At 35.7% G+C, this 14306-nt stretch overlaps 1 protein-coding gene and 1 long non-coding RNA gene across 5 annotated transcripts in view; both read right to left on the reverse strand.

The window, feature by feature from the left end:
* EPHA7 (EPH receptor A7) overlaps window positions 1-14306 on the reverse strand; it is a 94198-nt gene that overhangs the window by 14918 nt on the left and 64974 nt on the right. For all 4 annotated transcript variants that reach the window (XM_053461094.1, XM_053461092.1, XM_053461093.1 and 1 more), the window contains exons 6-9: window positions 4062-4186; window positions 2388-2556; window positions 1522-1630; window positions 991-1046 (exon numbers count right to left, since the gene is read on the reverse strand). In XM_053461094.1, the coding sequence (XP_053317069.1) occupies window positions 991-1046; window positions 1522-1630; window positions 2388-2556; window positions 4062-4186 (459 nt within the window). The remainder of the gene's footprint in view (window positions 1-990; window positions 1047-1521; window positions 1631-2387; window positions 2557-4061; window positions 4187-14306) is intronic.
* On the reverse strand, window positions 7852-8175 carry LOC128484631 (uncharacterized). Its single transcript, XR_008351181.1, has 2 exons — window positions 8030-8175; window positions 7852-7958 (listed from the first exon to the last, which is right to left on the reverse strand). It is a non-coding gene; the product is annotated as an uncharacterized LOC128484631 (long non-coding RNA).

The following is a 14306-nucleotide window of genomic DNA, read 5'->3' on the forward strand; positions in this document are numbered from 1 at the left end:
TATCGCCCCTAAATTAGCTACTGCACATGCTCTATGGCAATTAAAACCAACGCCGATAATTTGGAAAGAATGAAGAATGATTTCACTAAATACATCCATATTTCTGCTTCGTATGGTTGTAATTGCAAGTAAAGTAATCAAAATAATAATGGCGGATTTCTTTCATTGTAAGCCAGGCACATGTGGCCTCTTAGCCCACTGCAGCAACCCGTATTTGTGTCATTAAATATGAATCGGGCTCTGTGTTTTAATTTGCATATCTTGGAAGATTAATGTGTTTAGATATTCTTATTAATAATAATGTCCTTTTCTTTTCAGGATATTTTTGAATTTGAAAAGTCAAATAGTAATTTCTGATAAAGCAAAACTGGAATATCTGACAGCTATTAAACATTTAGATGATATAACTTTCTTAATTGGATTTTTCAAAGAAAAAGAAGATAAAATGTTTATATATTATATATATATATACTCTGGGGGCTTTGAATAAAAAAAATATATTATAGAATTATAGAAAATTATATCAAATAATCTGAACAATAAAATAAATTGAAACAACATAAATAAAATATATAAATAATATTGTGTAATAATATATATATGTGTGTCAATAACACATTTCCAATAGTAACTATGATTAATACTCAATGGAACAGCTGTGCTTTTTGGCCAATTATAAAGCTGAGCTATTATAATGATTGACAGAAAATTCAGAAAGAGTTGGCTGCAGGCAAAGATCACAGCTACTTGACCATTGAACTTTAAATTACAGAAACACACAGGAGTCTCTTAATACGGGACTAAAAGGAATAATCACCTACACTGAACACTATTAGTGTTTGCCCTGAAACAAATAAACACAACCCAGTTCACTTGTGATTTTTTTTTAAAGCATATAATAGATCTCCCAAGGTGCATCAATGTCAATCGATGTAGGGTGAGGGGATAATTGAAAGGGTATTTCCATAACTAAAGAAAGCAAACACTTACAATGAAAGTATAGTTCCTCGTCCCCTTCTTGGTCAGCCTTGCTGTAGCCGCAATGCCTGGAGGGAATTTTGAAACAGAAGAATTCCATTTTTATAAAGTTAATATGTCACTTGTATTTCCACTCATAAAAATTACCAGCTACTGCTATTAATATGGTACTTGATTTTATTGAGCTTAAGGCCGTGAAAAATGAGCCATAGATTCAACTAAGCATGGGATAACAAGATAGGTGCTTTTGGAATGAGACAAATGTGGTGGCTACTACCATACAGTGTTATCCTTAGACGGTTTCTTGAGTCTGTGTGCCTACCAGCTTGAAACAATCTATAAATTTGCATTGTGTATTGTTTCTAAATAATAAGTGTTTTGTTATTAAGAAACTATAAGTGCTTGTCTATGATGTATTTTAATGTTATAGTATGGCGTTTTCCTCATGGGATATCTTGGACGCAATGATTCTATGATTTATGTGTACATGTTGTTTTTGTACAGTATGTGTATTGATGTGTAGGTTGTTTAATATATATGTACCTTCTCCCGATGATGAATCCGAAGACCATGAAGACCAAAATGATAGTTCCTGCAACAGCAACCACGGCTATAATAATAACAGGGTTCTGTTCGCTGGAGACAGCAGTAGCTACATCAACACAAAACCCCCACAAAAAAATGTCAATTTAATGTATAAATGCATGATAAAACAACAACTGCATATGTTATATTAATACTGTCCTCAAAATAAAACTGAAAAAAGTTGGGTGTTATATGTATTATTCTTGGATTTTATTATTCTTTATTATCATATTATGCAAATATTTTAATTTGAGGGCTTATAAACTTAAGGTCTGCCTCCTTCAGCATACCAAGACACTTTGGACAATGCCATGCTTCCAACTTCGTGGGAACAGTTTGGGGGAGGCTTTTTTCTATTCCAGCATGACTGTGTCCCAGTGCACAAAGCAAGGTCCATAAAGACATGGTTGGATGAGTTTGGTGAGGAAGAATTTGACTGGCCCGTATAGAGCGCTGGGCTTAGCCCCAACGAACACCTTTGGGATGAACTGGAATGGAGATTGCGAGTCAGGCCTTCTCATTCAACATCAGTGCCTGACCTCACAAATGCTCTACTGGATGTATAAACAAAGAAACTCACAGAAACACTCCAAATCTATGTATTTAAAATGCAATGTAATAAAAGTCCCTGTTGGTGTAATGGTCAGGTGTCCCAATGTATGTATCCATATAGTGTGTGCATACACGTTTCTTGTATTGGTATTATATTTTAAAATGTGGGGCTCTCACCTAAATGCTTATTCACCAGCATTCCCTACACAAAGTTATTATTATTATTAAGTAAAAAAAATCACTGTGTAATAAACAAGTTTGAAGTAAATTACCGGTGGCTTCCTCAAGGGTCGTTATATCAAGTCTTGGGCTATACATCCCATAGCCAGCAGCAGTAAAAGCACGGATTTGGAAAACGTAAACTGTTCCTGGCCGCAGATTGTTAATTGACGCGGAAGTAGCCTTGGTTTTCAGCATGGAGTAGGTACGCTCTCTTTGATCCTAAAAGTAAGGAAATAAGTGTATGCTATTTAAAATTAAAAAAATAGAAATGAAATGAATGTATTATATATACTTAAGATTATAGCATAATATTCGTTGTCAATATACTCGTCATTCATTTGTCTCTGTTGGAACCTTGTGAGCCTTTTAAAGACTTATACAAATAAGTGTACAGTGGTGGTTGAATCATGGAATGAAGGCTCTGGTTGTCCCCATACATAAGAAGTTTCTATCTATCTATCTATATATCTATCTATCTATCTATATAGCTATAGACAGGAAACTAAATTTGTTTTCCGAAAATGAATAAACCAAAAATGAAATGAAAGATAGATAGATACATAGATAGATTGATAGATAGATAGATAGATAGATAGAGAGATAAAATCTATCTATCTATCTATCAATCTATCTATGTATCTATCTATCTATCTCTCTATCTCTCTCTTTCTCTCTATCTATCTGTCTGTCTATCTATAACATGTACTTCTCCCCACCTTCAACAAGTAAAGTCACAGAAATGAATGCATTTTATATTCATAAAGCAGAACCTTTGATGTTCATTGTGCCACTCCAGTATTTTCCAAAATGGAAAGCATTGGGTAAAGTGTGTAGCCTGCACTTTTATTGAAGGTCTGTCAGCTGTGTGTGAGATGCTCGCAAGCTGCATTTCGCTTTGTCTTGGCATTTGAAAGTCAATGGGTGAGAACACTCATGTCACTTAATCTCAGTAAAAGGCATCTTCTGCTTCCCTTCAGCATACCCTTAATACCTCTTCAAAGAATAAAATGCCGATATGGCTCTACAATATACAGCTGTGTGGCATTCACTTCATGTATTTCTGTCTTTTATTTATCAGACGGTGTTAATTTGTAATATGGAGTTGAATAAATGCATACTGCACAAACCTTGATGATGATATTGCGTACAGAGCTGCACGTACAGAAACTAATTTGTGTGTATTCCTTGTGCTGAAACACAATCCATGTATAGTCAGTGGTGTGACGCCTCTCTTGTAATGCCATTATGCATTTTACATCAGGCTGATCACATTTTTTTAAATGAAATCCGGGGGACATGCTCTACTTAGAAGTTTCCAGCAAGTAATAAACAAAAGGAACGTGTAACTTGGTGGGATGGAAAAAAGCAATTTATCCATTATTTGATTTTAAATCAATAAACAAACTTTTTTGATAAAATGCAATACCTTTCATTAATGTGACAACATTTATAGGATTACGCAAAGGTGAATTATGAAAGAGGTGCTAGAGTGGCAACCATGTACTTCCACAACCCCAGCACTCAAAGGGTTAACACAACTCAAGCAGTTTGATTGAGCTGCTTGCTCTACCTAAAACTCCTGGCCTGTGTCCAGCCCTCATGGCTTGCTTGATGCTCCTCGGTATGCATAAAGTAAAACAATAAAAACTCATAGCGAAGATTGGAGCTATAAACATTCTGCTTTGGCTTGCTCTGGAGTTCCACTGTTGTTTTTAATAGCTTACTTTCTCATAATACTTGATTTCGTATTCTGTGATGACTCCATTGGGATGGTCAGGTTCCTGCCATGATAGGTCGACAACACGCTGTAGGACCCTCTCTTTCATGACTCCACTCACTTGCGAGGGAGCTAGGATGAGAACGATAGAAAAGCAAATGAAAAGATATGCCAAATAAAAAACACTTCCAATGTCACTTTAAAGGTTCAAAATAAACGCACCTTTCTTCATACAAAACCATTGAATCATTACACATTCCAGAAAAACCCTTATTATGCTGAGAAGCCAACGTGGAAATGTAAATTAAAGCACAAACGGGAGAAGACAGCATTGTCAAAGTTTAAACAGGAATGGATAGGATTATACTGACAATTAAACAAATGAATTCTAATTAAGACAAAAACCGCAGGCTTTTAGATTAATCTGTCACGATGCACGGAAGTCTAAATATTTATTACACATGAAAATATCACAATCAAAGTCTGATGAAAAGAAAATATCTGGCTTTACTCTCCTGTTATTTACAACAGAAATGTATTGCAATATACAAATTAAGAACGGTAATTCATGTAACCCTATATGTACACAGTTAACTCCTTAAATGTTCTTTTGGAGAATAGACGCATAATAGTTACCATTTTACTCATAGTAGCCCCAAAGCAGGTGGAGATGTACTTTATGGTTGCCCCTTGGAGTAGAAGTTGATACATAAAGCCAAATTCACAAGTCTGCTCAATAATAGTAGATTCCACATTTCTTACATGACCAAATGGCTGTCGACTTAAACTCTCCGAATAAAATGTTAAAGGCAAAAGCTACAAAACAGTTCGGAGAACAAAAGCCTTGTGTTGACGAGACTGAGTATATGAGCAGAAAAGATGGTGTATATAACAAATTGGTAGCTAGAATTTAACACGCTATAACTATTTAGGAGTTATGCGAGCTCAGAATGAGTCTGCAGATCCACAGATGTAAATGACTGCTTTAGATTCAAAGCCTTTGCTGGAATATGTCAGCCGCATACATTTGTGTAAATGAGACCGATGAATGAAGAAAACTAATTCACTCCCCAAGTTGCTCTGGGATGAATAACCATTGGCGTTCTATGTCTAAATGAGCGAAAGCAGAACGCCGGCTGCATCATAGAGAGGTATTCATGAATCATTTATCAGTGTAAGTGGTGCCCACTAAAATGTTTTCAAATTGTTTGGGCACACGCTCCCTTGTATTAAAATCTCTTCATGGAGATTGCAAATCATTTTAAAATTACCAATGCCAACTAAAATTGCTTGCAATTTGCACCCCTCGGATTTCATCTCATCTCATCTTTTCTTGTTTCTTCAGTGACCTTATTTTATAGTGATTCTACCATTGCTCATCTCTGGTAATCGAGTGAAAAAAAAAATCAATGCATTTACCCTGGGATACCACTTGACTCCAGGTCATAAAAAACAGGCAAGCCATGAATGTTTAATTTAAAACTTCATCATACTGCAATTGCATGCGGGTAACGAGCTTTAAAGCAGTACAGAACATTTTCGCAGAGAGCGTAGATAGGTGCAATTGACAAATCTATTGGGTTTGTGAGTCTTAAATCCAACATGACCTCTGTTTTATACCATCAAACCCAATAAGTCATAACAGCAATGCTGAAAGCCTAACTTATTAAGGGGAGTAGCAGGTGTTTTACCATATAAGAACGTCATATTTTACATTACAACTTAATCCTTTCCTCCCCGAAGCCTGTTAGTTCCAAACTGTAGTGTTGCTCCTTGAGAAAAAGAGAACCGTAGACTGCCACACAGTACACTTGAAATCAAGAAACACGGTGAAGTTTCAAGAGCTCAGAAAACTTTATCTACATCCGATCAGAATTCTGAAAATGGTTAGCTTCGATATGATGGTAATGAACTCACACAGAATTTTTTATATTTAATTTGATATGTTGATATGCTGATTAAAACCAACAGATACATTGAGTTGAGGACTGACCTTTTGACAGATTTCATGACTACTTTACCAAATGCTACTGTCCTTCACAGAAATAAGGAAGCTTAAGTATTCTCCATGTGAGTTCAGCTCACATGGGGGGAACACTGGACAATTGGTTAGACAATTTTCCGATCATTGAGCTGCTTATCATACGGTCAAGCTATGGTAGAACCAACTTCCCCAGAACTCTGCTTCTCTGGGCAAGCTCACAAGAAAGTGGTTTCCATGGAACATGAAAAAGCACCTATATATTGCAGAGTTCCTCAAAGCTCAGGGGTTTGTTTCTTAAATGCCCACACTGTCCCGACATTTATACTCCTCTTCTATAATATACGTCCAACCATTTCTGGTTACAAGCCACCAAGATGCATCAGATTCCCTTTCTAGAGGTAAAACTGCTGCATAGTGCATACACCTTAATGAACCTCTAGCAGGCACCCCAAACAAATATATATATTAGTTTATCATGGAAAAAATTGAAGAAATAAATAACAATATTTTTTATAGTTACTATGTAGACATAGTGAAATATAACTTGTGATCTAATATCTAATTACAAATTTATTATATAATTTGTATAAATAATTAGTGCCTATCTACATATTAAAATTAAATGTATGTGGCTGTGAAGTTTATAATAAATGTGCTGCCAAATGTGAAAAGGCCAAAAAAAAGAAAAAGAAAAAGAAAATGTGGAACAGCCAAATGATGTTGGGCTGTATCTTTAAGGACATGGGAAGTGTAATCAAACACAGCTGGGTTCTATAAAATTCTGGGAGAAAAGGCTTATTTATCACTTTTTTGCTGTGTATTTTAGCTCACGTTTTCTTCCATAAGCTTCATTGGCAAGTAACTTTATTGAAAATTAAATGGGCCTGTGTCGGGGTATTATTTCGACAGCAGGTGTTCAATAAAATCTCGTGAATATACACAATAGCAGCGCTAAGCACATCTTTTGCATAGGCAATGCTTTTACTGTGAATAGAAAAAAAAAACCTAAAATAATCAGCTTGTCACTTGTTACACAGATATAAAATAACACAGACAAGAAACGTACTATGAGGAAAACAAATACGGTAATTTGGCTCCAAACTGCATCCGCCAAAAAAAAGTGCTGATTGGGAATTTGTTTTTAGCAATCAACAAAGTAAGAAATGCGTATGTCTGTCCTTAAAGTGGATGTGTCACTTTTTCCTAAAACCTACATTTTATAGTCCTGTACACTAAATACTAAATACAAGTATTTAATGATGTTTACATATCAAAATATGATATATATATGTATATATATATATATATATATATATTTATATATGTGTGTGTCTGTTTTAATGAAAACTCACATAATGTGTATACCGTGGGAAAAAAGTATTTCCTGTGTTTTTGGACCTGCATGATTATTTGTCCTATTAAGTTATCTCTCCCGTACTAAGTTGCTGTTTGTTGTTGAGCGGTCCAGGTTCACATGAGGCAAAGCAAGTGGTCTTCAGTACAGGACACAGATCAGATAGAGCTGGCCCTATTAGAGGGTGCTGTTAATTACTCGCATAATTTTGCTAATAGTTAAAGGGTAAAATTGTATAAGCAGCTTATGCTTTATCCAGGGAAACCTAGTTTCTTACATGGTTGGCGCTGATAAAGTTAAACGAAATAGGTCTGTTACATTACAACTTAGGTATGCTATAAGTAAAGACAGGGGTAGTTCCCCCTTAGCTTTTATGAGTGCTAGAAACCTTGCTATTGGGAACACTGGTGAACAATGAAAATGTTAATAGGGGATTTCATTATTTTAGATAAAAGTCAATTTTTGGTATTTTTCAGGATATGGATACCAGTAAGTGTTACTATGTAACTATTAAATGATATTAAACCCCTTACTGACCCCAAAGTCTCAGTATTCCCTGGATCAACCTGTTACACAAATATCAAATACCGTTGATACTTCCTCAAAACATAACCACTGTTTATTTAATGGCATCCACAGTATTGTAAATTGCTGCCTCCGCAGTCATACCCCAATACAATCAACAATATAAAGTTCATCAACGTGGTGATGCCTTGGTAGACTAGAGAACACGGAACACAACCTTAATGAGATATCTCTTATCGTAGCTCCGATACCTCCAAACATTTATTTATATAACATTTTCTTGTGACTTTTAGATCTGTAGAAGACATGTTCAGTCATACCAAGCTAACATCCTGAGGTCCTAGAAAAGAGGGACATCAGGAGCAGAAAAAGGGACAAGTACAGTCTCCAAACAGGTGCTGTACTCCTTAAGGGGAAAATAAATATTGTGTTACTTCAAATATATTATATTCTGTGTCATGCATCTCTTTTGACACTCTGTTGTCAACACTATGCCGTGCATTTATCGAGTAAAGCTACAACACAATGTCGTAAAACAAGTGCTTTTAGTTATCTGTTTTCAGTATCACATTCCACTAATCATCTCAGTTCAGTATCCCAGAGGTACTTATATTGTTAAAAACTGTAAAGCCGTGTCAGTATGTTCTGGAACCAATCCTGCTACTTAGCAGAGCCTTCCAGAATGACATGACAATCCTAAACATGGAACTCAATACAAAAGGGATGCCTACTGTATGGTCAAACAGCTGTCAAGCATAAAGCCACCGGTTGACTTATTGAATTACCACTGTGTCACTTTGTTCTTGTTCTTTAGGCAATGAAAAACACTTGCATGCTTCGTCCAAGAAGTAAATGAGATCAATGCTTAGCTGTTTCAAATGTAAAACTTCTGCTGAGCCTTGTCCATTGAAGAATATGCTGAGTGCATTCTTAAAATGAAATCTGGGGGCATCTCTTCATTTCATTGTATATTCATATAATACAACATAGATCGATACAGATACTGCACAATAGCCTAAAATGCAATACAAATAAATGTAACCTTGTTATTGACACTACTAGGCTACTACTAATAACAATTAACCTATTCAATATCACTGATCTATTATTTAAGGTGTTATTGAAAGCTGGTGGAGGTTTTCTTTTATATAGGTATTTACTATGTCACATAAAAAATGATATACAGAAATGACAAATTTTTTTAAACATGTTTATAAATTGTGGTATAGCAGAAGAAGAGGGACCTGTTCTTGCGATCTTGCAATCTATTAGTATAAAAAAGGTGGGGAGAGAGTGACAGGGTAGAAACGGAGCTCACTATGGACCAGTACATTTTTATTTCAGTTCTGGCTCATGACGTCATCAGGTTGTGATGCAAACAAAAAGTATAAGTAAAAAGAAAGATGTTATAGAACAGATACAATTGAGAAAATAACTCATATATTTGAAAAGAAAAAAAAATCCTTTTTTTGCTTACTTGTTGGGCAAATCTATTTTCTGTGTATGAGCATAAGATATAGGGAGGGATTTAATGCCTTCTTGTAAGAATATAATAAGTACGGAAGCAGCACAAAATAATTCTCACTGTTAAAAAAAAATGACAGAATTTTCAGATACTTTGTTAAATTCTAAAGCACAAGGACACGATACAGAGTAAAACTGACACTGCAGGTGAAGGTGCGCAATTTAATGAACATTCTTTTGAACATAGCTTTTGTGCTTTTTATTCCTTTTAGTGGTACTATTTTATTTGTTAAATAAAGGTGTCTTAAACAATAAGAACCAAAATATCTTCCTATACCAATTTACATCACATTCTTGCGTCATAATCATCATTGTCATCATCAATATTGTTAAGTCCCCTCCTCCTCACTAAAAATACTTCCTGGATTTTAACTGCAATCAAAACAATTAAAATTGCAGGAACGCAGGTTGGAAGGCTGAGGCTTTAATCCCTATTGATTTTAATAGGTGTTCTACTCGCATAAACTCTCAGATTTCATTTACTCTGAGTTGAGCTTGAAGAGAATGAACATTCTCATAGCACATGTCCATTGTACAGGTATTCTATAAAAAAAGGTATTTCTTAAAAAAAAAAATCAACTTTTATTTTATTAAGCTGTCCAAATCAACTGAAAGTGAAATGATCTATACAGAAGCATCCCACTTAATATGCACTTTTTAATATGCGTCTTTTTAAGTGCACCTAAAATGCACGGACCGTAGGAAGCTTGGACATAAACCGAGAACTAGCTCATTTTTTAACAAGAATAAAACCTACGTCACATGATTGGTTCTCATACAAGTTAAAAATAGGAGCTATTTTTCATGGTTCATATGGGGCTTTTCACTTTTTTTGTATATAAGTAACGCTGTGTGAGATCCAGGCATTCAAAGTTCTCTTAGTGGGAAGTTTAGACTTTGTATGCCAAGCCACAGAGCATGTTATTGATTATTGTTTCCCTCTCATTTGCTGCACCAGCTAAGGGTAAATCTAAGCATTTATGCGTCAGATGCAATAATCATTTTTTTTTATAAAAGACTGTACACCATATATTTAAGGTATTCTTTTCCTTAAAGTTACAAATTTGCTGTGAACTAAAAGAAGAATAACTAAAATAAGTAAAGAAGTAACTGATGAAAACCTGCAGCAATGTGTTACTATCGCAAAATATTTTTTCTAAAGCAACCCCAAGAAGCTATATGCATTATTATATTCTATTTGCATAATTCAGGGATTGCAACAGTATTTCTGTCTGGGGTGCTCTTAGGTCTAATTGGGTTGATGACCCACTTTTCTGGGTCTAAACCTTTATGCATTGCTAATGCGTATATAAACAAAGCATATGTGTTCAAGAATTGTGTGGATTGAAAAGTCTCTTGTAAAGTCTCAGTAGTGTCCTGTCCCCTAGTCACGTGTCTAACCACACCACAAAAACGCAAGTGTCCCTCTTCGCCGTTTGGAATTTTAGGAAGTATAGGTAAATGCTTCAATCCCAGTTCTAAAGAGGCTGGATGTTCTCACAAGTTCTTTGTAGAACCTTACTAATAATGCAACGGATCCTATGTTGTCACAGGGCTAACTCAAAAAGACACACTCCAACGATGTGCCAAATGGCTCAATAGAACCCTTGTATATACTGTTGCGGAACATGAGCATTATTCACATGTAAACACCGTAGCAACCCAAGTAAAAATAAACGTAAGCCCAAAAATCATCATGACGGAGGGCATCATTTCTTTCTGTTTCGTAGCGCCCTCTCATGTTCTTAAACGATGCTCACTTAGCATCAAAATCATTAGCTGATATAGGTTGACTTCTTACAAATGCACTTGTCAGCTCATTGTCCACTTTCTCTGCAACTGTCAACATTGCTCTCACTCAGTTCTGATCTTGTGTCGCTTTGCATAGAAAAGTGCTAAAGTTGATTCCCAGAGCAGTGGCAAATGTTTCTCCTTCAATACGTTTTGACATATTTGGCACAGATCTGATATCTGCAAACATTCTAGCGCTACGGCAAAATCATTCACAAAAAGAAAACCGGAAGGACTATTGCTTTCTTAATTTGTTTCGTTTACAGAACAGATAAATTATGTATCCAATGTATTTAGCCTTCTGTTCACTCGAGATGTAAGGTCAGCTGGCATTTTGTTTTGTTTTTGGATCCTGCTGAATTCTGGTTAAAGAATTCTTGAAAAGAATTACAAGTCCGCCATTTTTAGAATGGCTCACAACGGCAAATAGATATTCTTCTGATGTGATGGCTAGCTCATGTATTGCTATATTATTAATATTCAGCAGACGTTATTGCATATATAATCTGCCCCAAAAAAAGAAGTCACATTGGAAATAAACAGACCACGACTCTCAGATAAACCCTATCTGCCAATAATCATTCTTAGTTTCCAAGGTCTAAGACATTTTGATGAAATAAGAACCTGCTTTGGTAAAAGTATATGAGAAAATATGTATAAAAAATAAGAGAAAAAATATCTTCTCATTTTTCTTTCAACCTACCTCCTATATTATTTTCAATCCCAACCACTATGCTGAAAGGCAACCATTTACTACAACACGCTATTATTTTGTTTTGTAGGAATTGTCATACAAGTGTATCTGGGGTCTTTTGAGAGGTTGAAAAGGTCTGCTGGAAGACATCACAACATGCGTATAAATAATATGTTATGTATGAACCAAAACCAAGATCTGAAAACTAGACAATCTCTTTTATTATGAAACACTTGGTCAACAGAGTGGATGAAGACATTTACTAGAGCAAACATATACGTTTATAAATATTTATAACTATTCTTTTCTGCACATTTATAAGGGCAATGTTCCAATGTGCATTGAATTTCAAACAAACCCACAATGGAGGTTCTAGGTTTTTAAGGAACCTAAGTGAAAAGATTTACGGTCCCATCTTAAGTACAATTAATAAAAATTGATTATACAAAAAAGGAAGGACATAATTATAATGATCACACGTTTGAATAAAACACATTATAGGTCTGGGCGGCGTTTTAGACCATGGGGACCCTAAGCGATTGCTTAATCTGCTTATATTGTATCCCCTGTTGACCGAGTATGCCAGAACGTGTACATGGAAAACTACAAACACAATTACGGAGAAAATATAATGACACAACCGGCGTAGAGAAAAGAAAGCTTATCTTGAGAAATCTGCCAATTTTAGACAATCCAAAGGTTGTATTCTATTAATTTGTTTGTTTAATTATGCGGCTGTCTATTTAGGAGCAGGTTAATGCTTGCTATCTAGCTTAGTAGAAACTGTGAAATTAATGGAAAAGAAATATCAACAAATTGATCAAAATTACCTAATTGTCCAAAAATTTCAATTTCAGATAACTTAGAAAAAAAACCTATTTTAAGCCTGTTAATCAATTTACCCTCTTATTTGCATTTTTTTTTTTGTAATCTTTGAAAGCCACTTTAACCTTGTGTGCGATGTATTCCAGCCAATTGCAGATTCTTGTCAGTAATTCCTTGGACTTCCTTGTGTCTCGGAGGCACGTGCTGACATCTGTATTATAATGACAGTCCATTAATAAGCTATGCACGCCATTCTGTTCTTTTGTGATATTAAGTGCAGTCCAGACAGGCAACCGCTGCTATGATAACAGCTGGGGAAAATAACAGTGGTGTCTCTGTGTATTCGCCTGCCAGAAAAACGTTACACATCAAATATATGTCTAGGCCTCTCCCCGCATTACTGTTATCTGCAAGTGAATGATATAATAGTCCTGCCTTCAATAAATCCAACATCCACAACAACACCCATATTGGTATCACGGCATGCTTTTATAATGAGGAATTTTGCTTTGCTATCTGAAACAGATTAGACAAGGGGCACCCAAATTTTAACGAAAGCACAAAACTAACCATAAAAATGAATTACTTCTTGAATGGTTTTGTTCCAAAGATATTTACTGGGCTTCGATAGTGAAAAGCTATCATGTCTCCATTGTTGGTTTTGTCTAGGGCATTATTGTGGTTTTTTCTATTTACTACACGCCAAGCAATACGCACCCCTTTACAATTTAACCCCTTAATGACAAAGCCCTTACATGTACAGGCTCAAAATGCATTGTTTTCAATGGATTTAGGGACCACCCATTGTCCTTAAGGGGTTAAGTGGGGCAGTCAACACACAGATATACATAAATACCTAGAGACACATCAGGAGATGAGAACCCTGCCCATGAGCTTACCACCTAGCCTCATGCTACTTTTATACAAAGTTCCAGTCAGGAATGAAGGGCTTTTGAGGGCCCCGCTTGAGAGCTTACAATCTAAAGGAATAGTAGGGGTATTTGAAACAAAAGGAGGGGTGAAAAGAGGGAGTAGTAGCTATCTTGATAGTTGAGTGTCTCATTTCAATTAACATTTCCCCCCTTGCATATGCAAAACATTTTTTTTAGAATCCAAATGTAAGGGACAGGGCCGGACTGGGGACGACTAGGTGGCCCTGGCACTTTTGAGGTGGCTACCAAGTGATGTTAGTGGTGCTGCACGTTTTATACCCATGCAGTATGTGGCCAGACATATCTATCCAGCTGCCATACACTGCAGAAACTGATCTGCTGCTCCAGCGTGAGTATGGGTGCCGAAGGCAAGCTGCCTATAAGGCATGTAACTGATGACCAAATGACCAGTCTGGGCCTGGTAAAGGATCTCAGCAGAGAAGACTGGAAGCCAAAGATAGGCTTTTTTCAGCTACAAACAGATTATTAAGGCAAAATTAAGTGTCCTTTCTGTTCAATGAAGAAATAAAAAGAAAAATATATATATTTTTTAAAAAAGGTAAAAAAAAGTGCACCTTGTAAACCCACCCTGGAAATATAAAATAACTTTTTAACCCACAATC

This window comes from Spea bombifrons, chromosome 3, assembly GCF_027358695.1.
Source record: "Spea bombifrons isolate aSpeBom1 chromosome 3, aSpeBom1.2.pri, whole genome shotgun sequence".
NCBI lineage: Eukaryota > Metazoa > Chordata > Amphibia > Anura > Pelobatidae > Spea > Spea bombifrons.